General features: G+C 52.5%; 9 protein-coding genes across 9 annotated transcripts; 2 read left to right on the top strand and 7 right to left on the bottom strand.

Annotated features, from left to right (window-relative positions):
• Positions 1-903: 903 nt before the first annotated feature.
• On the bottom strand, positions 904-1,460 carry ATEG_02910 (uncharacterized protein; the record flags this gene model as incomplete). The annotated part of the gene is made up of 2 exons (XM_001212088.1): positions 904-952; positions 1,201-1,460. The coding sequence occupies 2 exons, from the start codon at positions 1,458-1,460 to the stop codon at positions 904-906; spliced, it is 309 nt and encodes a 102-aa protein (XP_001212088.1).
• Positions 1,461-1,896: 436 nt separating this feature from the next.
• ATEG_02911 (uncharacterized protein) lies at positions 1,897-2,734 on the top strand (the record flags this gene model as incomplete). Its single annotated transcript, XM_001212089.1, has 5 exons — positions 1,897-1,958; positions 2,106-2,264; positions 2,342-2,345; positions 2,378-2,538; positions 2,587-2,734. 5 exons carry the CDS (start codon positions 1,897-1,899, stop codon positions 2,732-2,734), a joined length of 534 nt encoding a protein of 177 aa, XP_001212089.1.
• Positions 2,735-4,019: 1,285 nt separating this feature from the next.
• Positions 4,020-5,555, bottom strand: ATEG_02912 (casein kinase I; the record flags this gene model as incomplete). The annotated part of the gene is made up of 4 exons (XM_001212090.1): positions 4,020-5,060; positions 5,110-5,258; positions 5,311-5,380; positions 5,427-5,555. 4 exons carry the CDS (start codon positions 5,553-5,555, stop codon positions 4,020-4,022), a joined length of 1,389 nt encoding a protein of 462 aa, XP_001212090.1.
• A 3,536-nt stretch (positions 5,556-9,091) lies between these two features.
• Positions 9,092-10,708, bottom strand: rtt106 (putative negative regulator of DNA transposition (Rtt106); the record flags this gene model as incomplete). The annotated part of the gene is made up of 4 exons (XM_001212091.1): positions 9,092-9,675; positions 9,736-10,095; positions 10,168-10,509; positions 10,588-10,708. 4 exons carry the CDS (start codon positions 10,706-10,708, stop codon positions 9,092-9,094), a joined length of 1,407 nt encoding a protein of 468 aa, XP_001212091.1.
• A 353-nt stretch (positions 10,709-11,061) lies between these two features.
• On the bottom strand, positions 11,062-12,170 carry ATEG_02914 (mitochondrial 54S ribosomal protein uL24m; the record flags this gene model as incomplete). The annotated part of the gene is made up of 2 exons (XM_001212092.1): positions 11,062-11,697; positions 11,754-12,170. 2 exons carry the CDS (start codon positions 12,168-12,170, stop codon positions 11,062-11,064), a joined length of 1,053 nt encoding a protein of 350 aa, XP_001212092.1.
• A 2,949-nt stretch (positions 12,171-15,119) lies between these two features.
• On the top strand, positions 15,120-16,042 carry rho1 (Rho family GTPase RHO1; the record flags this gene model as incomplete). The annotated part of the gene is made up of 5 exons (XM_001212093.1): positions 15,120-15,187; positions 15,261-15,288; positions 15,409-15,606; positions 15,695-15,829; positions 15,890-16,042. The coding sequence occupies 5 exons, from the start codon at positions 15,120-15,122 to the stop codon at positions 16,040-16,042; spliced, it is 582 nt and encodes a 193-aa protein (XP_001212093.1).
• Positions 16,043-16,499: 457 nt separating this feature from the next.
• On the bottom strand, positions 16,500-17,487 carry ATEG_02916 (uncharacterized protein; the record flags this gene model as incomplete). Its single annotated transcript, XM_001212094.1, has 3 exons — positions 16,500-16,537; positions 16,897-17,065; positions 17,242-17,487. The coding sequence occupies 3 exons, from the start codon at positions 17,485-17,487 to the stop codon at positions 16,500-16,502; spliced, it is 453 nt and encodes a 150-aa protein (XP_001212094.1).
• A 478-nt stretch (positions 17,488-17,965) lies between these two features.
• Positions 17,966-20,745, bottom strand: ATEG_02917 (uncharacterized protein; the record flags this gene model as incomplete). The annotated part of the gene is made up of 5 exons (XM_001212095.1): positions 17,966-18,688; positions 18,744-18,775; positions 18,839-20,253; positions 20,319-20,552; positions 20,594-20,745. 5 exons carry the CDS (start codon positions 20,743-20,745, stop codon positions 17,966-17,968), a joined length of 2,556 nt encoding a protein of 851 aa, XP_001212095.1.
• A 1,501-nt stretch (positions 20,746-22,246) lies between these two features.
• On the bottom strand, positions 22,247-23,504 carry ATEG_02918 (SDR family NAD(P)-dependent oxidoreductase; the record flags this gene model as incomplete). Its single annotated transcript, XM_001212096.1, has 7 exons — positions 22,247-22,269; positions 22,317-22,395; positions 22,585-22,673; positions 22,855-22,933; positions 22,992-23,054; positions 23,121-23,406; positions 23,455-23,504. The coding sequence occupies 7 exons, from the start codon at positions 23,502-23,504 to the stop codon at positions 22,247-22,249; spliced, it is 669 nt and encodes a 222-aa protein (XP_001212096.1).
• Positions 23,505-23,827: the final 323 nt, after the last annotated feature.

The raw sequence follows: 23,827 nt of genomic DNA on the forward strand, positions 1-23,827 counted from the left end.
ACCACGGCTCTGCGCTCTCCTCCTGACAGATACAGTAGTACCTACCTACTCTGGAGAGAGACTTGCAGCGCTTGGATTGCAGCGCACGGGTGACGTCTGGATTCGGCAGGTCAGTCCCCAGTCATGCAGGGGTCGAGGGTTTCGGCTGCATCGGGCGTTTGTCGCAATACGGTATGGTGCTGTCGATCGACTGGGGTCATCGTCATCCTGAATTATACAAGAACCTACAGAGTACTCCGTATATGAACTTGACGCAAGCACATACGACTATAGGTGTGGAGAAGAGGGTTTCCGTCTGCTCGCCAAACGGAAGCCAGCCTTACAAACGCTTAAATAATACTTGAGTCCTCGTGGGTGATGGACGCTAAGCCACAGGGCGATGCTAATCACAACTAGGGTGAGAGGATGATTGGGGGGTTGTTATTTAGAGGATGTTTTATTCATCACCAGCTACCCTACTTTTTACTCAAAGCATCTTGGACCTACTCAAGAGATGAAGGTTGGTTTCTGCAACAGAATACAACGCTAGATGGTTCACTTCTACCGCCCTACTTATCTTCAAAGGCGTCGTCATACGGGACATGGTATGCATCAGATATCCTAGGCAATTATCGCGTTGCGGTGTCACCTCATGGCTATACTACGGATCTACCGGCCTTGATTAGGTTTATCATTTCGATCGCCATACATAAGACCGTCTCACACGGAATAATGTGCCCCGATTACTATCCTTTAACCCTACGGTTGGGCCAGACCTCCGCCTCCGCCTCCGGTCGACGAGCGGTTTTCGGGAAGAAGAAGACTGGAAAGGCTTCTCCGCCGATCACGATGAAGGGATTCGCTGAGTCAAGAGCTAAACAAACCTAGCAAGATGTTCTAGAACCTCGTGCGGCCACCTGGAATCTAGTACTTCCTTTCGATCCCGAATGGATAAACCAGGCATATAGCAGCTCTAACAATAAATATATCATATTATCAATGCTAGAATTAAATTGAAGGGCCCGACTCTCTGAACAAATAATCAATGTCAACTTCAACCTACTCGAAGTGGGTCCATAAACGTCCTTAGTCCCGAGATCACCTCCAATATCCTTACCTGCGCTGTCCGATGTATTAAGGCCGCTTTGGCCCCGGCAGTTAATGGAAAGTCAGGAAGTTGCGTGGGATTCTTCTTCCAAGTTACCTACCATGTAAACTTACTCGTAGGCTCGCCAAGATTCAAAGAACGAAACCGATGCAATTGCCAGTCCCTCGATTCCCGCTTGAAGTGATGGTTCAATCTCCGCTGCAAACTTTGGGTTATGGTTGAAGGGCAACTCTCGAAGCTTGCCGTTCATTTTGGCCTTGTCATACTCTTCTCTCGGGGTCACACCGTAGTTCCAATAGACGTATGGTATCGGTGGTTTGCCGGGCGGGTGTGCCAGAAGAACGAAGTCATCTGCAGTGATATCAAGGTCCATTTCTATAACCTTCCCTGTAGCGTCGTCGCCGTAGAAGCTGTGCAAAGCTCTGGTGAACCGGGCCGTCGCTTCTTCATGGCAGTTCAGGGTGTTGATGGAGGTCTTTATAGATTGAGACGTACTTGTCCAGGCGAGGGAAGAATTCCTTAAAGAGGTGGCGCCATTTGTTGGAAAGAGGCGTCTCCATGCTCGGAATTGCATCTTGCCGGGAGGTTCTTGGATGATCGTGAGCAATGTGTGTGGCACTGGCAGTGTATTGTTTTGCTTTTTACCGCTATCCTTGGAGGAAAGAAGACTGAGGGTCGGATGTTTCATGGAGCCTGTTCCCTTTATGCCCCTGTACGGCGGCCTGCACCGCCTGTATGCATATCAGGCTTTGGGAGCTGGCAGCCTTCTCTAACCGACCTCACTTCGTATTAGCCCTGGCTGTGTAACCATGCACCGTCGGGTGGAGCACCATACCTTCTATCCCTCTCGTTCTTTGTTCAAGCCTACAGAGTAGGTTTAATCACTTGGCCCCATTTTTGATTTTTGACAAGGCTGGCTCAGTGGTGAGCTAGGTCGGTCTCTGTGCATCCGCTGCACCACATGCGATGCCCAAATCAACATCCAACATAGAAATTGAACCGATCACTTTTATCGCAGCCGATTGCTCTGCGAAGCAGGATTCCTTGAAATCCCCCCATCTGCAGTCTTTGCAGAATGGCTGCTACAGAAGCAACGCTCGCTTTTCTTTGGCGAGGGTCGTGGCCACCTCACGAGCGTCCATACTGTCGAAAGTCACCGCACTTACACAATGGTTTAGTGAGCGTTATGCAGCGCTACAGAACTGGAACAACACGGAATACGGGTTCTGGCGCGCTTACCAACAGGGTCTATAGTACGGTGATGAAGGAGGTCTGCTGGGAACAATCAAGCGGTATGATCTTGATGCTGTTCTCCTGCCGTCTCACTTCTCGTGGGACTGGGCTGCAGTGGTCGGTGAGCCTATTGTGTCCGTTCCAATCGGAGCCATGGCCCCTGGTCAGCCTATTGTGTCTGACGCTGATGGATTGGTATCGGCGGCTCCTAATATCCCGTAAGTTACTTGGGTGTGGGCCGAAGCATGTATTGACCCGAGATATAGGTTTGGTATCAGTTTCTTGGGAGCAAAGTTCACCGACGCAAAAATCATCGGGCTGGCTTATGCCTTTGAACAGCGCGCCCTGATCCGCAACACAGTGCATCCATACATTGTGCCACAGACAGACCTTCGGGATGTGGTGATGAAGTGATATGGGTAAAGAGGATACCTGTTGGACAATCTAGTCGAGGAAATTGGTAGAGGCTACTACAGTCATGATACCTCCGCAAGCCTGACGATGACATGTAAATGTAGTATAAACCTGGTGAGTCTTGTAGACGATTCTCTCGTGAACTGTTACTATAGCTCTATGGATTTATGTAGCTTCCCATGAAAAGACCATCACTGCCTCTGGATTGACGTCTACAGATACTGTAGAAAATTAAGGCGAGGTGGCCGCAACAGATGTATCTAGTGATGGTGCCGGTTGGAAGGAACGCCAGGTGCAATCTCAACTTCATGACTTCGACCAGGATCTTCGGCAGACGCTATGGAGTTGCTGGGATCGATTGATTACCTACTCTACATATTCCGAACAGCCAATGCAATGCAAAAGAAATGCTATCTGAACACGCTCTAAACACATATAAACAAGACCAACGATCAGATATATGACTATGACACATGGCCTGTCATCTCAGAACCCAATGAATACAACCACCATCAAGACAGGGGAGATGCCTCCCCAAACATCAAGCAGAAAATGCGATGGCTGAGACTGAAACAGCAGACCGGTTCGCAATCCCTACCACCACTGCCAGCTGTTCGTCTGTTGAGCCACGGTCAGGCTCCAACAGATATCAAACACCCTCCTCGCCACTCAAATCACCATCTAGGTCCGACAGGACGATGGCAAATGATCGGCGGGTAGGGGTAAGGCAGTAGATAGAAGCTGACATACAAGGCGAAATTCTAATATTAAAGGCTCATGCCAATGCAAAATGAAATAAATCAAGACGGACAACAGAAAAAGAAATCCTCAAGTTCGCCGTTCCGAGCCGTAGCACCATAAAAGAATGTGAGCATGATGAATATGATGACGAGATGAAGTCGAGTCAATGGCCACTCCATGTTGGTCGATCTGACTCGTGTTCTCGGCTGGTAGCAGAAACCAGGCGGGAGAATGGCTTGCTTGAACCGTGACGAACCGATGACAGAGAAAAAGGAATATAAGAAAGAAATATGTCCGCATCTCCGCCCATCTTGTGTCCATCTGTCAGGAGGCCTTGCAAAGCACCGAAGCCCAGGAAAGAAATCGGGGAAGCTCCCAAAATATAACAGAGTATAGTCGCATGCGGTCTTCGACCTCCCGGAGGATGCAGAGACAAGAAACAAAAGAAAGTCGAGATCCACAACCCGAGGAGATAGAAGTACAGCGAGATCGTGTTCAGCCTATACGCCAGATGAGTACAGGTCTAACACCGAGGATCAACGGGTCACCTACCGCAGCAGAGAGCTTTCATCACCTTCTGGACGAAAGTAGGCTGCGGCTCAGTTGCTCCCTGGGCGCCCTGGCCTTGCTGGCTGGCCTTGGTCACGTTGGCCGGGCTACCCATGCGGCCCGGAATGTTCGCGTTCGAGTTCTGGAACTGGGCCTGAGTCGACGCAGTCGGTGTTGTGTCCATACCCCCGCTCTGGCGTTTCGGCATCCCGCTTGAGACGTTTTGCCGCTCGCGCGTCTTCCCAGCTCCGGCCTTGGCCGGAGAAGGGGGCGGGGGTTGCGCGGCGTTTAAACGATCTGCCGTCACGCCAGGTCTTTGACTGTTGCGAAGCTGCTGGGCATGCAGTTCCCGAGCAGACGAGTTGGGAATTGCGTTGTTGTGCAGATGTTGCTGGGAGGAATACGACTTGTATTCCCATCCGCGCCCATTGTTGAGCTTCATCCAGTCGTATTCACCATCTTCGACTTCTCCGGCGTTCTTGAGCGCTTGGGTCAGGAGGTCCCGGAGATAGTCGTAGTCGGGGGTATCTTCGAAACCAAGATTGCGGACATAGGTTAAGTACTTCGTAAATTCTTCTAAGCCGATCTGATTAGTCTGGGACTGGAAGAAGGGGACAGGGGTGTCATTACCTGGGAATCCCTCGCAGAGGTCCTTGATGGCCGTCGTTTGCTTCTTCTCACCAATCTTCTCGTACTTTTGCTTGTTGGTGGCGGCTTTCAGTCCCTGCCACGGAAGGCCACCCCGCAAGAAGTAGAGGAAAACATGGCCCAGGGCCTCGAGGTCATCTCGTCTCGACTGTTCGCGTCCCAGGTGGGTATTAATACTCATGTAGCGGGCTGTACCAGACAGCGACTTCCGCTCACGGTAGGGGATATGTTGCTTGGTCTTGGGATCGCGGTACTGCTTGGCCATACCAAAGTCGACCACATGGATGACGTTGGCAGCCTTTGTGCCGGGACGGCCGATCAGGAAGTTATCGGGCTTGATGTCACGATAGATGAGGTTCTTCTCGTGGATCGTCTGGACGCGAGAAAGCTGCACGGAATTAGAAACGTTCGTGTTCGAACAATGATATGGGACGCACCATCTGCTTGGCGACCATGACGACGGTCTTGATGGAGAATCGGCGGTTGCAGTGGTCGAAGAGATCCTCGAGACTGGGGCCGAGCAGATCGATGACCAGGATGTTGTGCAAGCCTTCCTGGCCGAAGTAGTAGACATTCGGAATGCCGGCTGGATGGGTTAGTGAATATGAAGTGATTTGACATTAGATTATAGCACTTACGGCATCCGACCAAGATCTTGTATGTCCGATACTCATCACGGAGCTGGGGGGCGTCACTCTTCCGTGGTTCCTGATGCTATTAGCCAGTGTTGACCGTTGTAGCCCGAGACACCTACAAATTTGATAGCCACCTGTTGGTTGTTCAGGAGATTTGTGCCCTCGAAGATGACACCGAAGGAGCCCTCGCCGATTTTCTTTCCTACCCGATAGTGGACACCCACGACGTTGGAGGATGAAGAGGCCATGGTTGCGAAGGTTCAACCGAAGGAACGAGGAACGCAAATCGAGGAGAGGGTCGACGACTCAGGAAATTACAACTGGATAGTAATGTCAGCGGAGAACAGCGGCATTGGATGACTCTGCATGATCACGAGGAAGCGGAAGAGACATATCAGGGGTTATTACAGGAGAGCCAATAGTCACGGCGCCGGAGCATGCATTCACGATCGCAACGGGGTATAGGTGAATCGACGAATTGACAGCAAAATGGAAGATGCGGAAGTCAAGGAGCCACTGGACGACGGTCGCAACGGTCCTGGATAGGGACGAAATTGCCGAACAGATGGGTCGCTGAAAGGATGGATGGGCTAATTCCGGCGGCCGACAGGAAGTCGAGAGGTCGATAGGGACGATTTAATGGGCGGGCGGAAAGAGGATAACTGGCAGTGGCGAGGAGAAGGAGAGGAGAGGAGGACAAGAGACGAGAAATTGTCCAGAATATTGGCCGAATTTGGGTGGCCGTGGGATTAATCGCCCGCACGGGGCAGCCGATCGGATGGAGGCGAAGGGAGAAAGGAGGCGGATAAGAGGGAGAGAGATGGGGAGAGAGGCGGATGACGAGGATGAGGAGAGAAAGGGTGGAGGGAATTACTCCAGCGAGAGGCGCCAGCAGACCAGTGGCATGTACCTACTGATTGCAGACGGCGAGGGAGGAGGAGGGAAACGGGGGGAGAGGATGAGGCGGAGAGAGAGAGGAAAAGAGAAGAGAAGGGGAGGAAGAGAGAGAGAGAGAGAGAGAGGACGAGGCGAGAATCATGGCCGTACAGAGAGTGCCTGGCCTGAGGCGCTCGGGGACGGGTATGGTACGTACGGTATGGTAAGCGAGCGGTAAAATATCGCTACCTATTGTACTATGCCCAAAGGGACTAAGGGACTGGTCCAGCGGTTCTGGTCGGCGATGGCGAGAGGCGAAAATGATTATAGGTACGAGGCTAATTCTAATTATTATTGTGAGGTATTATTATCCTTAGGACGGTGCCTGGTTCGTACCGAAGTCAAGCCATAATAAAGGGTCCAATATACGAGCAGATTGGGTTGAGAGGCGAAGTATCCTGCAAAAGATGGATGAAATCCATACCATCTGACTGAAGTCGATATGACGACCGAACAAGAGAAAGCAGGATATGACGATCCAGCTGGCCCAAAACAAGAAATCAAATCCCCTGTCCCGATTCCCCCTACGTCTGCTAGCGGTAGGCGGGAGAAGAGCGGACGGTTGGCGCTAGAGGGTGGGTTCTGGCCAGCGCGTATTAGGCGGTATTCTGTGGTCTTGGCCTGTCTTTACCAGGAGGATTGGATACCTAGTATGGAGTCAATGATAGATTGCAGTAGGTAGGTATTTAAGAGATACTGAGGATACGACCGAAGGAATAAACAAACCTCAATAACACTACGATAGACGGTCGAGTGTAAGGACCTCCAGGACAGTCGATGGGTATCAGATTACCACCAGACGGGCGGACAACCACGGGGCCTCGGGTATCAGAAGGGGAAATGGGGGTAAGGTATTGTCAACCATGGATCCCTCCTCAATTGACTTCTCTCAGGCTCGAAGAGTTCCAGAGAACAACTGTCTGCCTATGTACACCTGCATCAACTGATAGACCTCACCAATAATCGCCTGGCGCGTAGCTGTCAGCTCAACAACGAACTAAATCGGCTCGCCGTCGGCAGCAGTCGAGAGGCGTCCCCCCTGGGCCAATAACCATGCCGTCCCTGAGAGCTTTAATTTACTAGGAATGCATCGTCTGGCACCATCACGCCGTGCCTAGGTCCGTCCGCAACACCAGACGGTCTCGCCAATCGCTTCGTTCGGGTGGATGTCGGTCTGAAGAGATATATCGAATAATCAAGGGCCGTTTTACCGCAATTAAGGAGCTACGAGTCAATACTTGAACCGGCCTAGTGCTGTGGACTCCTGGATGGGTTTTGCTCTGGGTTTAGTGTTCCAGCGAGACTATCCTAGGTACCAGTACCTACCTACGATACCCTCTTATACCGTCATCGTTCATTCGATGCTCGATCTGTCCCTGTTTTCATCTGCGATCATGATGGAGTCTAGACTAGGCATCGCTTTGATCTGTCGGCGATTCTCTCCAAGAAAAGGATGATCGTTCGGATCATCATGCACTAAATCACTCGAGTTTTTAGTACCCAACCTTGCTTGTAAGGCAGCTGGAATTTTATTCCCCTGGAGGTAAGACCCCGAGCGAGCGAGCCCCATCGACCTAACCCTTAGTACGTAGATAGCGAGCTATCCCAATGATCAACCGTGTCTGGTTCTTGGCTGGAATCCGAGGCAACTTTTGATCACCGACGATTCAGTATGGTGTTCGAGGCGCTGTCTTTCTGTTTGTGTAGCCGGAGACTACATCCGCGGAGGTGGACGTCTTCTCTGGACTATTATTGATTGCACTGTACCTATGTTATTGATTCTAGTCAATTGCTCTTGGCTGTCATTGCTTTATATATTGTTAGCATATGGACTCCTCCGTAGTCTTTCATCAAGAACTGTACGGAGTAGATATATCTTGCCATGCATCTGAGATCTACGGCTTAGGTCCAATGACTACATCCCTAAATATATATCAACCTCACCGCCCAAGAACACCAACCGATCAATCTCAGGACATATTACAAAGATAACTCCATTGTTGGAACTCTCCACCTCATACCCCAATCCCTTACAGACTCGGAAAAACAACAGACACTGAATTCAGTAACCCCGCTCTCATCTATATTTATCCCACACAGCGTCCAAATAGGACTCTACGACAACATGACGTCCCTAGGGTATCCCGACGACAGCCCAAGTCCTCATCACTCTAAAGTAAACACAGGTTACTCTACCTGCAGGGCGTGATGCAGGCTCACCGTTGGGCGCATGCACCCGAAACGACGAGAAAAACAACACCGTGACAGTCGACGGCCCCCCCTCACCCCTCACCCCTCACAGCCCCTGCCCCTATCGCAGCCCATAAGTCATTGTGGACAAGGCTCCATCTGACACGTCCGAGACCCACCGGGCTATCGACTGCGTAGGGTGCCAGCAGAGCCGTCGAACCCGTCAGGACGTTTCCACGGCCTTTCGTCTGCGAAACTCCGTGCCATGCAATGCAGGGCTGAACGGATCCTAAGGCCCGGGTTGGTTATGCACCCCATACTGAGCCTGAGGGCGGTTGAGATCCGGTCTGGACGAAGCATCGACCGAAGGCAAGACAACAGGCAGTGAGTGTGTCTTCAGCGGACACGAAATACTCCTACGGTCAGTACGTAGATATCTGACTCGTTCGGTGGCGAGTGCTACGACGTGCTGTCGTGTAACCACGGACCAAGGCAGCCGATTCTGTCTAGAATTAAGTGCGCCGTACGCTGTCCAGGAGCGATACTCGCAGTCGCCGAGTCTAGCAGCGACGCTCAAACATGAGGTAGTACATCAAGCCACATAAGACGTAGGTAGTAATAGTAATAAAACATGACATGACATGGACAACAGGAGCTATCACACCTGGTCCTCCGGGATATCGGCCGCCTGGCTGCCGAGTTCTGCAGCAACGAGGTCCTGCTCGCCGTCCTCGTCCTCATCCATATCGTCTTCGTCGTCTTGATGTTCGTCATCGTCATCGTCGTCGTCGTCGCTGCTGGAGCCGCTGCCGTCGCTGTCGCCGTCGCTGCCGGGATCGTAGTCTTCCTCTTCCTCGTCTTCCTGGTCCTCGAGCTCCCGCTGCGCCTTTTGCAGCTCGCTCTCTTCTTCAGCAGTCTCATCGCCGTTGGCGGCAGCGGCGGCCTCCTCGGTCTTCCCGTTGATGTTATACCGCTTGGCGCGCCGTTCCTCGGCCAGACTGGCATCCTGCAGGCCGTGCGTCTTGATATAGGCATCAATGCCGCTGAAATCGGCCTGGTCGATCATGGAGAGCTCGAATTCCTGCGGCTCCCCCCCGGCGGTGGCACGCGCCATGATGTTCAGGTTGAAGGTCCGTTGCAGCACAGAGGTGTAGGAGACGGAGTCGATATTCTCAAACGCAAAGAAGATGAGCGGCTTCTTGAAGCCAAACAGGATCCCCGTAGACAGGAAGAACAGATATCCTACCCACCAAACACAGTTAGCCCCAGTTCAAACATCCCAATTGCTCCTCGTAGTCTTACCTTCCTTACTGCCGCGGAAGGCCTTGACGTGGTAGGCCTTCTCGCCCTTCCGATGCGCCTCCGGCATGGCACTCACAAACTCCCGATCGTCCGGCCGTATAACCTTGGTCTGCGTCAGGGCATCGTTCAACACCCGCAGCACCACCTTCTCTGCAGACTCGCCGCCGGCGCCGCCGGCAACCGCCTGGCCATTAATCGAGAACTCCGACTTGGGCGGTCCGTCCGCGACCGTCCACACGATCGACTCGGGTGCTGCCTCGCCGCCCGCCGGCGTGTTAATCCCGTCGCCGTTCTGGGGAATCACGCAGAAGTTGAACTGCCGCTGGTTTTTCTCCGGCACAGGAAGACACAACACATGCTCTATCCCACAAAGTCAGCTTTATCGCTCTCGACGATTCGCCTCACCCCTCCCTGATCTCAGGAACAACTCACGAATCTTCTCCACCGGCACGCCAAACTCCACCTCCTTCGACGTCTGGTTCCGCGCGCGCAGGAATCCGCCCCCGGCCGTGACCTCGAGCGTGAGCTTCTTCCGCTGCGGCATCGCAAAAGAGACGTCTCGCATGTGGAACTGCAACTCCGCGTCCGCTTTCAAATCGCCCAGCGACTGCGGCGTGCCGCTCACGTCGCCATTCTGGATCTTGCGCTTCTTCGCCGCGGGCCCGTCTGCGGACGCCTCGGCCGGTGGAGCGGTGGAAGTCGCATTCCTGGCCAGCAGGCTGGACGTGTATCGCGCGATGTCTTCGAAGAGTGGTATATACTGGGGAGTGGCGCCTGGCAGGAAAGTGAAAAGTTAGTTCGGGTTCACTAATTCGCCCGGAGATATCGGCTGCGTGATTGAGCGTTACACACCGATCGCGTCGTAGACTCGTTTCCTCAGAGAGGGCTCGGATGCAAAGGCATGCTCAATGGTGGGAATACTGCTCGGGGTTGCGGGAGGTATCGCGGACGAGTTTATCGTGGCAAAGGCCATAATGTAGACAGCCCCGGGGAAAATTCGATAGAAGCGTAGGTAAAGAGAAAGAAGGAAAGAATCGGGGCTGTGTGGAGGAGAAATGGAGGACGGGGATGGGGAGATGATGCGATGAGAACTTTCTTCCCCTGGCGGACGGACGGTTAGCTGGTTCCCGACAAATATCGCCCTTGGCTAGATATACATACGGTTTATCCAGGCCAGTGATTGCAAATAAGCAACCTTATGAGATACGAAAAAATTCTATTGTAATCTTATACAGTCATATTCTATGCTACAGAGGTACAATTGTATACACGCAGTAAAGAGAAGAAAAAAGTCCTAAACACTAGTCCAAATATACCCCGACCAGATCAAGCCCGCTTCGCCGCATTCTCCTTCATGAAACTCTCGATAAACCCGACCGTCTGATCATCCATGATCAGGTTGCCATCCTCGTCCTTCCGCGCGTTCAGCCGCTCCTGCTTGTTGGCCTGGATGCGGGCCATCAGCTCGCCCTTGGGCGTCAACAAAGACCTGCTTTGAAGGTATTCCTTTCTGTAATCTTCCAGCTTCTTCTGCTCCACCCATTCGGGATCGTGCCGCGTGCGGTACTTGGAGAACTTATTCCGCAGCTCATCCATGACACTAGGCGGGAAGGGTGCTGAGAGCAGCGACGGCATCCACGTCGGGGTCTCGACCTCCATCCGCAGCGTGTCCCACTCCTCGTCCTTGGTCTGCGCCGGTTCGCTGCGCGGCCATGGAATCTCGATGTCTTCGCCGGCGATGTAGCGCGTGTGTCGTGGGGTGCTAGTGCCGGGCTCCCGCTCCATGATGGGCTCGCCGCCGTAAACATGCTCGACCAGGACGTCGCGCGTGGTGCCGGTCGCCGGGTCGTCGAGGGCCACAACGAGTCGTACGTCGTCGATCGAGAGAGGGATGTTCATGGAGTGGAAGGGGGATTTGTTGCCGTACTGGGCGCCCAGCCATTCGGGCATGTACACGTCGGCCTGGAGGTCGTCAGCACACCTATACCGAAATTCTCCCGCGGAGTCCGCCAACATACGATATTGAGGTCCTTGACGGTCACCGTCTCATTCTCCGGGTCCACGCGGATGACCTCGTTGATTTTGCCCTTGTCCTTGCCCTTCATGACACACACCCGATCGCCAGGAGCAATGTTGATGTATTTTCTCCGGAGATGCTTCGGAATCGACGTCGGGCTCATGGCGTGCGGGCTCAGCGCGCCAAAGTATTTCCCAGACAGGCCGGCATCGCGCTGCGGAGCGAGCGGTCCGCGCAGCCAGTCCTCCCGGCGGCGTTGTCTCTCGTTGCGGACGTTATCGATCTCGATGCGGTTGTAGGCGAACTTGTTCCGGAGGTGGTCCTTCAGGTCCTCCCTTTCCGCCTTTTTCGTGGCCCTGATCGCTTTCCGCTGGGCCTGATTCCGGGCCAGAGCCGTTCTCCGAATGATCTTCTGCATTTTTGAGCGTGCGGTGCGGCAATGGCCGGTTGTCGTTCCGGTGGTCGCTGTGAGGCCGTGGTGAGCGGAAGGGGAAAATTGCGGCATCGCATGTCACGTGATTGAATAGCAGTGGCCAATAGGATGGCTGCGTACGTTCAATACGGCTTAACGAGAGGTACTGTTGAATGTACTGAATCCCTCTACAAATTTGCTCTAAATTGTCAGAGAGGAAACAGTATAGCCGCGTGCTTAGTACGTCTATGCGTGTGCATTGTTGCTATGCATCCATACCTGCGTTGAAGGTTGGGCTACGGAGGTGGGAACTATGAACAAAAGCCTGCGGTATCAAATTCCCTTTGAGCGTGATCCATGGCATATCTTTGTCAGTGTTGTGAGTTCAGCTCAGATGACAGAAGAACGCCACTCTGATAGGACAGTATGCATAGATCGTTTCAGCCGCAAGGCAGCATTCGCCCAGATGGCTGCTTCCGATGGGAGGAGTTTGTCGCAGACGAATCCTGCCGCAAGGAAGGTATCCTGGTAGGTTAAGAACCAGTGAGGCTGACAGGCTACAGCCATGCGCCCAACCTTAAGGGGAATGCGCCGTCTAGCACGAAGACGACTGGCTGACGCTGCTGGGATTCCTGCAGAGCAAATCGTCTGAGCATTGACAACAGGCCGGGATTGCAACAGCCATCCACTACCTCAGGCGTTTGATGTTCGTATTGCATGCCAGGTGGTCCAGCCGCCAAGACGCCCGGCAACGCCGACACGATCGCTCCCATGGTGAAACCTACTAGTATATGTCATCTGCGACTGTTGGAGGTGTTGGATGTGTTGGTCAACGCTCACGCGTAGCTGGTCTGTCCCCCACCTAGCCGTACGGGGTGGACATCGTTCGGCTTGGACAGCGGTGCCGGGTGAGATTGGCTTCTGTAAACACCGATCTGCATCTGTAATCGCACGCAAGGGTCGTTCACTGGCAAGAAAGCCTGGAGAGGGGGTGAGGCGTAAGTGGAGCTGTGCCGTCGGCGATTTGTTCAAGACAGAAGGCATGTCAGACGTGGGCGATTTGAACAGGTTAGGGTTCTGATTGACTGTTGCATCCACCGATTGTGGTCAATCAAAGCGCATTCCGAAGTTGGGGTCATTCCCAAGCTGCATGCTGGACCAACGATCACAGATATTGAATGAGACACACACGCTGGTACCTTTGGCGCTAAGTAGACGGTTTGTTGATCTGTGGCTGAGGTCCTCCGTGGTTTCGGCCGGTCATGTTTCGCGTAATTCGGGACGGGTTCTGTTCTGCGCTAGGATGTTGCTGCGAAGGGTACCTCGTGGAAGGGGAACACGCAGAAGGACGGAAGGAAGATGGGGATCATCCTTATGAGATCATGGATCACAGTGACGATGACGTCGGATGTTTCGATTTGAAAGTTGAAGGAGTTGCTGCCCCTTGGTAGTTAGGTAAGTACGTAGCTCAGTTCGATCGTGGTAAGGGGGTGTGGCGGAGCTGTGTGGAATTGCACCGCCATGGATATTTTTGGGACGACCCGTATTGCGGAAATCGATCCTCCATGACGAATGGATGGTGGGCGATCCATCGAGATTTGGACTGGGAAGCGGGGGGTATCTGGAGTTGTACGATAGTAGATACATCCTGCGTCTGTTGACGAGATAGAGCGTTCTGACATCTAGAAAGACCCTCGGTCGACTTTATAGGGCTGTTACAGAGAGGCCAAAATAAGCCCTTTCATAATAAGGATATTAAGGATAGTTAGTTACTCCGTACCTAAGTTTGACTAGGGAGAGATGGAGCCCTGACCGGTCCATCCGAGCACCCCAGAGGTGTCCATAAGCTTCTAGGCTCTTGACGAGCGGGATTGACGTGTCCACGCAATTGTTCCTTGGGAAGAGGTCGTACAGAAAATACTTACCTTACCTATCAGTATCGGAAATATGGGGCGTTTTCTTTCCCAGATGGCTCATCACCTTGGTTCTGTTCTTATACCACCCGTACAGTAGTAAACAGACAGGAGAGCCGTGGGGTCGGCAGTTCGTCTGCCCTGGTATTACGCGGCCAGCCACGGTGGCTTAATACCTAGCATGGTAGAGCTAGGCATCTCCATAACAAGTACCACTCCCACTCCTGGTCCATCAGAGAGGAATCAGAACATGTATGCACAATGATAATAGAATGTAGATAACTGATTAGATCTTTCAGTCGAAATAGAGATATTTACGTCATTAGAAGGGTCCCAACTTGTACCATCAAGAGACTCTTGCACAGCCACAGCTGGTGCAATGGATGGGTCGCTTGGACGTTTCACAGCCTTTTTGGCACGGTTAGTCAGGAGTGGTATGGTACGCGGTATAATGGAAACATACATGGCATGACATGAAATACCACATATACACCAATGAAATAGACCCTTTCTCATACCATACGCCCCCATACCGTCACGTACAGACAGAGAGATTGTGTCGGTCGCTTTCCACTCTTTTTCTTCTCTTCCCCCCAAATCCATCCAGAAAACCATCATAATAATAACAACACCATCTTCATCATCAACTTCTTCCCCCCCTACGACGGTTCATTATTCCTATTGTCCCACGGGAATCTCCCTTCTTTGCTCCTACACCTCACCTTCTATCTGGGTGCTTTGTTTCTTTCCTTTCTCTTTAGAAAGAACTCTTTCGTTGTACTTATAATTTTTTTTTTCTTATCTCTTCACTCCTCCCTGTCACTGTAGGTGATAACTTACTTAACCCTTTTCCCTCGGGCGCCTGACTTGTCCCTTCCCTCAACCTCCCTCCGCCCATCCATCACCACCTCTCCTCCAACGTCCCTTTTCAACCACCCTCTTACCCATCACCACCACTACCACTACCATCTTCTTCACCTCTTCGCACTTCCTCATTGTCTTCTTTGTATCACCATTTGGCTGATCCCCCCTTTCCTTCAAGATGTCCGAGATTCGCCGCAAGCTGGTCATCGTGGGTGATGGTGCCTGTGGTAAGACTTGTCTTTTGATGTAAGTGTCTCGCTCTCATCTCCTTCCCCTCTTCTCCCTTGGATCCTCTGTACTAATGCCTCGTCTCGATCAGTGTCTTCTCCAAGGGAACTTTCCCTGAGGTTAGCTGCCGCCCCAGCCCCTATCCCCTCTGACCGACATCTCTTACCTCCCCCCCGATCGGTTATGGGGCCTCCTCTATCACTTGATTCATATCAAAACTCACCTCTTCCTCTCTCTAGACATACGTCCCCACCGTCTTCGAGAACTATGTCGCCGATGTCGAAGTGGATGGCAAGCGCGTCGAGCTCGCTCTTTGGGATACTGCTGGTCAGGAAGACTACGACCGTCTTCGCCCTCTCTCTTACCCCGACTCCCACGTCATCCTGATTTGCTTCGCCATCGATTCCCCTGACTCTCTTGACAACGTCCAGGAGAAGGTGAGCCTTCCATCGGGTTGTATCGATGAACGACCCAGACCTCGCCACCGAATAAACAGATGGCTAACGGATACCCCACCCGCTCTAGTGGATTTCCGAAGTCCTTCACTTCTGCCAGGGTCTCCCCATCATTCTCGTTGGATGCAAGGTCGATCTCCGCAACAACAGACAGGTGATTGAGGAGCTCGCCAAGACCTCTCAGTCCCCCGTCAGCGAGGAGCAGGTATGGCACTGCTCGACCCAATGTGACTGCTATCGAAGCTGGTGCTAATCTCCTCCCCAGGGCAAGGACGTCGCCAAGAAGATCGGTGCCTACAAGTACCTCGAGTGCTCCGCACGAACCAACGATGGTGTCCGTGAGGTCTTCGAGTCCGCCACCCGGGCCGCTCTCCTGACCAAGACTCACAAGAAGCCTCACAAGTGCACCATCCTGTAAACTACTCTTTGATCTCCCTCGCAAAAGGACGGTCTGTTTCATGCGGTGAATATATGAATGGACCCGCGTCGCGACTATTTGGTTTTCTTACTCAGAAGGGGTCTCCCGTTGGCGTGTTCCGATTTTTCTGTGCCTGGATGCGAGTGTGGATAATGTTCAATCACGGGCACATGAGGTTTATGGGATTATCTGGCTGTGCAGTTGGTCGACTTCTTATTTTTGCAGACTTATTTTCTTTTTATTTCTAGTGAGGCGTTGTCTTCATAACCTTGTGGGTTTTGTTCTCTATTCCAGCTCTACATAACGCCCGCGGGCCAGTTTGATCACTACAGCAAAGATTTCTGATTCCTCGCGCGATTACGTTTTGTAGACGGGAAGTTAGTCAACCAGACCAGACAATGGGCAAGATCTTGGTGTCTCTAGACCGACTAATAATTGAGCTTTTTGCGCATGTCATTTAGATACCAAACCTGCAGACAAATACTGGCCTACTATCTATACACTATAAAATATATTTAGTCCCCAAATCTAAGAAGACCAACATAGCTAAGGACTACCGGAACGGGCTTTGTATGTGATTGACGAGCATCATGGCTGCAACAACAACAACAAAAACAACAGCGCCAACAGCCCGCAAAAGACAATTTGACCGTCGAGAAATGCAAGCATCACTGGTGAAGCGGTCCCGCATACATGATCCACACCATGGCCTGCCCACCCAGCTACCGCGAGAATCCCTCTCCACTGCACAAGGTCAAGCTGATGTAGTTTTCGTACGAGCCAGAACCTGACAATCTCTTGGGACCTCATAGGAATCTGCTTGCGCTGCGCGGGCACATCAAGAACCAACCTACCTCTTCGGAAATACAAGGCCCAGCGGTGCACCAGACCATGCCGAACGAGACTGTCAAAGTACGGTTGGCGGTCGATGGGCAGTCGCAGAAGCTTGGGGTAGAATGTATCGGTGGTGTGCAAAGCCATCACCAGGGCATCAAACACTGGGCCCCATTCAATGGCCGAAAACTTCGAACAGATCAGGTGAAATATGGGTTCCGCGAGATAACGCTGGTCGCTCAGCGCCGCTATGACTATCTTCGTGGAGACCTCGTCACCAGCCATAATGTACTTTGTGATTGCCTCCGCTATGGGGGACAGTAGTTGAGTCGACAGGGTGTCCTTCTTCTGGTGGCGAAGCACACTTGCTGCGTATTCGACCTGATATCGGTCTCCCAAGAATCGGGCTCTGGGACAACTTCAGCAAGCCGAGCGGCTTCCCAGGCAAAGGTGGGAATGTTGGCTCCGTTGAGGACTTGCTTGACAGCAGTCTGGCATAGCGCCCGTAGGGCCTCCGACTCGCGAGCATCTAGCGTGTTTTTCTGGAGACGTTTGATAAGCTCTGAAATTCCTGGGGGCCGAGTGGCAGCAGGATAGTATTGTGTTGTCATGTTATATGCGTAGGTAGTTCGTGGGCGGTAATCATGATTATGGGAGGAAGGAAGAGTTGGGGGCCTTGATTAAAAGAAGGCCGTATTTGGGGACGAGGCTGAAGTTCCAACAAGACGGCGCCTGCATAGTTGCAGCTTGGGCATCGTTATTGGCCTTAAAGCCTGGGATTGAAGCACAGCCCCCGTCGTTAAATAGCGTGGCTTAGTCCTGTCATTCACCCTCTCGTTGCGATTACCACGAGGCGCCCGACAGACTGAGATCCTAGATTCATGAATTTAGTCAGTAGAAGACTGCAATGTGTTGGGAAATTCAGGTAAGATAGAGCATCGCGATTCATCGTCTTTGCATCTGTTACCCTGGAGGATTTGGCACTGTATGACTTTGTCGCTGACCAGTCCTGCCGCTTGCGACAATGTACCATAGCGGCATGACATCGGGAATCTTGATGACTGCTCATCAAATAAGAATATATTGGTATCATCTATTTAAGCTCAATAAATTCTCGATATATCGTCGTGCATCTAGGCCCAAGCCCTCGACCAGCTTGGCTGGCCCGGTATCGGTACGGGACGAACCAAGACCCACGCCGCCTAGATCGCGGAAGAATTGAGTTCCACTGCTGTTGCGAGTATGGGAAGACGGGGGAATGTGGTCGCTTGCTTTGCGGATCAGAAACGCTTCCTGGCGCGGATCGTCGGTTCCAACACTAGCAGCTCCGCTGTCCTTCTGGTCGGCTGTGCCTGCATTTGCCATTCGCACCCAGACAACCCACCAGCCACGGCTGGTCTTGCAAGTTCGCTCAAGCTCTAGCGGGCGGGAGCGGGTCTCGACGAATGTGCTGAGAATTCGATGGTGAATATTGAGGCTCTCAACCCGTGACCAGGGCGGAGAGCTTGAGCCATGATTGCCCAGTGGCTCGGGGCCTAGATCGGGAATGTTAGGAATCGAAGATCGGATGGTTAGATTGGATGGGTCGTAGACTAGATCATAGACTGGTTGAGTTTGGGGGGCGACGAGTTGGTTGCCATCCGTGGTCATCTCAGATTCTGAGATACGGGTCGCAGCGTTTGCCGGGGAGGTCGAGTGGCTCAGGGGCTTTTGAAGAGGTCCAAGTTGGTGGTGGATGGTGTGATAGAGAGATGGGTCGGCCAGCGACGGGGTCTCTGGATCAAAGAGAAACGTGTACATGAACGGTTGATTCTGTTTATTTTGTCAGTTCCTGCTAAATGGTTCAACATAAAAGATAGTTGCTTACAACGTATACTACAGTTCGCAGTTTAACAGGATCTGGCGCAGTGTAAGCTACCAGCAGTCGTACCAAAGCAGGCATTCGAAACCCAAGATACTTACCTGTGATATCCTGATCGGAAGTATATGGGTGAACATGTAGCGTCCTTTGCGTTATCACTTCGTTAGACTCCGTAGGAATATCGTTTGTCACCACGGGCTCTTCCACGGACTGCCCATCGGGATTAGACGTGTCATTGAGGAGGCCGATGAGAAAGTTGCCTCGGTCCTTGGAATGACTGGTTTTCTTGATGAGAGTCATCCCTTGATCCCCAGGCGGGTCACCTTGACTGTCTCCTCCGGAAGGTGACTCTTGCTTCAAGGCTTCAACGCGGGGATGTGGACTGGGTGATTCAGATGAAGGCCCCCAACTGGAGCCATAACCAAGCGTGAGGTACTTCACAAACGTGTCTGTTCTGAATGGCATCCAGTCGCTCCCTCGCTCGCTTCTTGCTGGGGAGCTCTCACTGCTTTTAAAGGAGCTTCCTTGCCCATCCGAACCAGAAGCGACCTGTGAGGATTGTGTGCCTCCTACCACGAGTGGACGAGGAATGCCTGGGGAGAAACCACGGTCTGGGCTCATAGCCTGTGCATTATCCGAGAGGCCAGAAGCGCCGTCAGCATCTCTTCCAGCTCGGCCTCGTCGTCTCCGTCGCTTCCGCCGTCGGGGCGAGGTTGGATCTTCGCCAACTCCGTAGGCTTCAGTTCCGTACCGATATATCAATTCCATCCACTGAGTTATATTGGCCACAGAGCGTCGAGAGATGCCACCTACCCCCGAGAATATGACTCCGTCTGATGGTCGAGGGTAGACGTCCAATCCCAGCCACTGGTCTCCTTTGGGAGGTTGACCTGGGAGCCCCCTAGCCTTCTCTTGCTCAGGCATATATGGATCACCAAACCTGGAAACAATCAGATCCACAAGGCCATCTGTCCGAGACACAAAATCCTCAAGGACTTCTCGTTCTCCGCTTCCCCACTCTTCTTCACCAACGCCGACCCCGAGCTCACCCCCGGCGGAGAGTTTTATACCGTTATACATGTCAATAGCTGGGTTTCCGCTCAGGAGAACCTCCCAGTTCCATGCGAATTTCCGCCAGTAACTATCAAGGATGGTGCAGAAGGCGGGCCGGCCAATCCGTTGGTACATAGACTCGAGGGAGAAATCATGATGTAGGAGGAACGTGGAATGAGCTCGGCGTAGCTGCTGGATCAGGAGATGCGGAGGGCACATTTCTCTCGATGAATAATGATACTGGGGGGCATCGGAAATATTGCGCTGCGAGGAAGGCGCCTTGGAGGAGTCGGCAGGAAGTCGAGTCATGTCGACTAACTGTTGATATTGAGCACCTATTGGGATAGATTGGTCCGCAGCGGCACTTACAGCCAAAATCCACCAATTTTCTTCCAATTCATGCAGGATGATATGGGATTTGTCTGTCTCCACATAGTCCACTGACTTTCCCTCCGAGAAGTTTCTGTCTTGACTGTTCAGCGCAGGTCCGATGCAGTGATAGGAAGAGGGGTTGAAGGGCTCTCCCACCTCGCAAAGCTCACTATCCCCTGCGCGAGACCTATCTGGCGCAGCCTCTCATTCCACTCATGATTGGAATCTTTCGCCTCGTCTCCCACTGTGGAACTCTCGCGTCGTTTCAGCAGATCGGATCTTGATGTATAGAAAACGATCTGGTCTTGTATCGTTTCGTCCGTTGGTCCGAGGAGAGGGTTGTAAATGGTGAGAAACGCAAGTTGCGCAGGAATTACCGACGCAAAGTCGCTCTCAGGCATCGCATCGTCAGTCTGTCAGCCTCCGCTCACAGCGCACACTTGCGACACTCAGGTTGGAAGATCATCTGGTTGATCGGGCGTGGTTTCTGGTGCGGTGACATCACGTGGGGCGCAGTTGTTTTGGCTTTCGGCGAGCTTTCCGGAGCTCCATCGTTGTCTCTTTTCGCTGCGCGCGACACCATGTTGTTTTCGCGAGGACCTGGAGTCCTCTGCACGTATCGTCAACCCGGAGTTTTTCCTTTTGCCCGCCGGTTCTTTTCGACGAAATTGTACGAGCCCCTGCGGATTCTCTTCTGTGGATCCGACGAGTTCAGCATAGCTTCGCTGAAAGCGCTCCACGAGGAGCATGTGAAACGACCCGATCGAATTTCATCAATAGACGTTGTTTGCAGACCAGGGAAGAGAGTAGGAAGGGGTCTGAAGAGGGTCCGAGAGGGTAATTGATCCCTGGACTACTTTCCGATTGTCACGTTGCTCATGGCATTGTTTCTCATAGTCCCTATCAAATCCGCTGCGACACAACTTTCCCTTCCGATCCATGAGATAGATACGTTCAAAGGATGGACGGTAGTTCACAGCCCTGTGCTTCATACAACGTTGCCACTAACGCTCTTAGCCCCCTGAACTGCCTGGCGGTCCGATAAACCTGATAATAGCTGTCTCCTTCGGCTTATTCGTACCTCCGCGGATCCTAAACGGCGCAAAGTATGGAGGATTGAACGTCCACCCTTCACTGCTCCCTGAGTACGTTTAAACTCCCGAGTGGAATTCCAGGGCGTGCGTCTGACTTTCCGAACCACAGCTTTCGTGGACCCGCGCCGCTGCACCATACACTCTTAGCCGGGAGAACGACGACCGGTGTTACGCTCCAAACTCTGCACCCTAAACATTTTGATCACGGCGCAATTCTACAGCAGACCCCGCCTCCTGGATTCGATATACCCAACCCCGAATCTTGTACTGTACCGGAGTTGTTGAACATTGTTGCCCCCCAAGGGCGCGGAAATTCTCCTAGAGGGTATCCGGAAGGGACTGTTCGTCCCTCCCGTAGAGAATGCGGGCTGGCGCTCATCGGACACCAAGGGGTCGCTGATTCATGCGACAAAAATCACACCCGAGGACAGACACGTTGATTGGGCAAACTGGTCCTGGATAGAAATCAGCCGGCGAAACCGTGTGATTGGACCTCTGTGGAGTAGAGCGCTGGTCGCCAACGGTCCTTCTCACGAGTCTCAGTCGTTTCAATACCGGAGAGTGATATTCACGGAACTGGAGGAAGTTTCCCCGCTTAAGGGCAGTGATTCTTTTGCTCTTGTTCCGGGATTGCCCTTCGTGGACGGCCCCGCCCCGGTCGAGCCCACTCATGGTAGAGGCATATACATCTTTACAAGAGATGGAAAGCTTCTTCGTGTGCACGAGATGAAGGTGGAAGGAGAGCAGAATGCGGACGCCCTTCGTGCTGCGCTCAAGGCTCGGATGGTTGGCGAGAAGACTTTCACCTCTGGTGCTTCTCAGTTTACGCCGTTCTATAACCCACTTCAATGAAATTGGGACTAATTCCACCGGAACATTTGTTCAACTAACATAGTGTCTCCATTACAAAGGGCCTCTGAGGAGCGGTGGGGTCGTGCCTGATGGTAGGCCCGTTATCCCGACCCGGCCAAACAGTTACCGGATCTTATTCTATTTGATTGCAAAGCCGGAGTCTGTGCAATTAGCTTTGCTTTTGACGGCAACCTTGGGGGAAGCTTACCAATTTGTATCCCTTGGCCCGTCATAGAGGCATTCTTAGCGAGCATGACGAACGCATTGGCGGTATCCTCGACTTCGGGCTGTGTATCATGTTAGATCATGGGTCTTATTGAAGGCCTGGAGATCCGTACCACACTGCCAAGAACAGCCTTATCTTTGTATGCTTGAATCTTTTCGGGTGGGAAACGTTGGCCCTGGCACTAGTTTTAGCCCGGTTGATCTTTCGAAGCGAATTGTGAGCAGTGGCGAACAGTCACGACAATACTTACCCATTCAGTGAGAAGAAGTCCGGGCAAGACCGCATTCACTCTGACTTTCCTCCCTTGGCTTTGTGCCAGACACTTAATGAGATGCAGGCCTAGTGCTTGTCAGCACGATCTGGCATGTTGGATGAAGGTATGCTCACCTGCTGCCTTTGTCACAGCATATGGCAGGCTGCTTCCACTGGCTGTGACAGCCTAGAATGACATCAGCCTCAGTGCATAGCTTGGCTCATTCTTGGTATGTTACCGCAGTCGATGAAGTCAGGAGGAATACACCACCGTCAGGATTCGCATTGAAGGTGGGCAAGGCCTCCTTGAAGAGGTAGAAGTGACCCTTGACATTGGTAGTCCAGCACTATCAAAGTTAGTTTGGCGAATGGATATGGTGGCGCCCCAGCCGTTGGATTGTATACCTTGTCCCAATCATCGTCGTCCATGGCGTCCAGATCCGCGAAGTTGGTCATTTTGGTCCAGCCCTTTTGCCGACATCAGTAACGTGTCCCCAGACTTCTCGAACGGCCCGTGGGGTGCGGTTGGCTCACCGCGTTGGATACCACGATATCCAAACCCCCAAGCTGCGCAATTGTCGTCCGAACGGCATTGATGCAATCATCTTTGCGACTCGCATCCTGGAGCCCGAAGCCATCAGCATTTGTACCTGTAGAGATGATAGGTGGACCTACACCTTGGACCGTGATCACTTTCACTTTGTATTGAGCCTGGAGCTCGGAAGCGAGCTTCTCAGCAGCATCTTTGCTTGACATGTAGTTGATGGCAACATTGCAACCTTCAGCTGCAAATTTCTGTGCCACGAGGGCTCCCAATCCCCTGACCCTGGTTAGTCCTGGGCATTCGGGACAAGGGCCGGGTACTTACCGAGAGCCCCCAGTGATCAGGGCATTACGATCGCGCAGAGAGTACGACATGGTTGTGAGATCTCCAACTCAGGATACAATCCAATATGAGCGAGAAAGAAATGCTACAGGAGGGAACCGAAGTATTGTGAAGGCCTCCAATTCGAGCGGGGTAATTGGGGTTCAACGGGCTCGGGTTTGGCGGAGAGTCCGACGTCTCCCCGACGTGTTATCATCCCCAACTATCAGCAAAGTGGTTGTGGCGGAGCTAGATCTACCACCGACGGCCACTCTGGCCACTCGCTGATGCCCATCTCCTGAGACCACCGACAGGGTGGGATTCTGACATGAATTGGAGAGTGGAATGAAGCCGTGGGCCTCGGCATCTTTCCCTG

The sequence above is a fragment of the Aspergillus terreus genome, genomic scaffold (assembly GCF_000149615.1).
Source record: "Aspergillus terreus NIH2624 scaffold_4 genomic scaffold, whole genome shotgun sequence".
NCBI classification, from domain to species: Eukaryota; Fungi; Ascomycota; class Eurotiomycetes; order Eurotiales; family Aspergillaceae; genus Aspergillus; species Aspergillus terreus.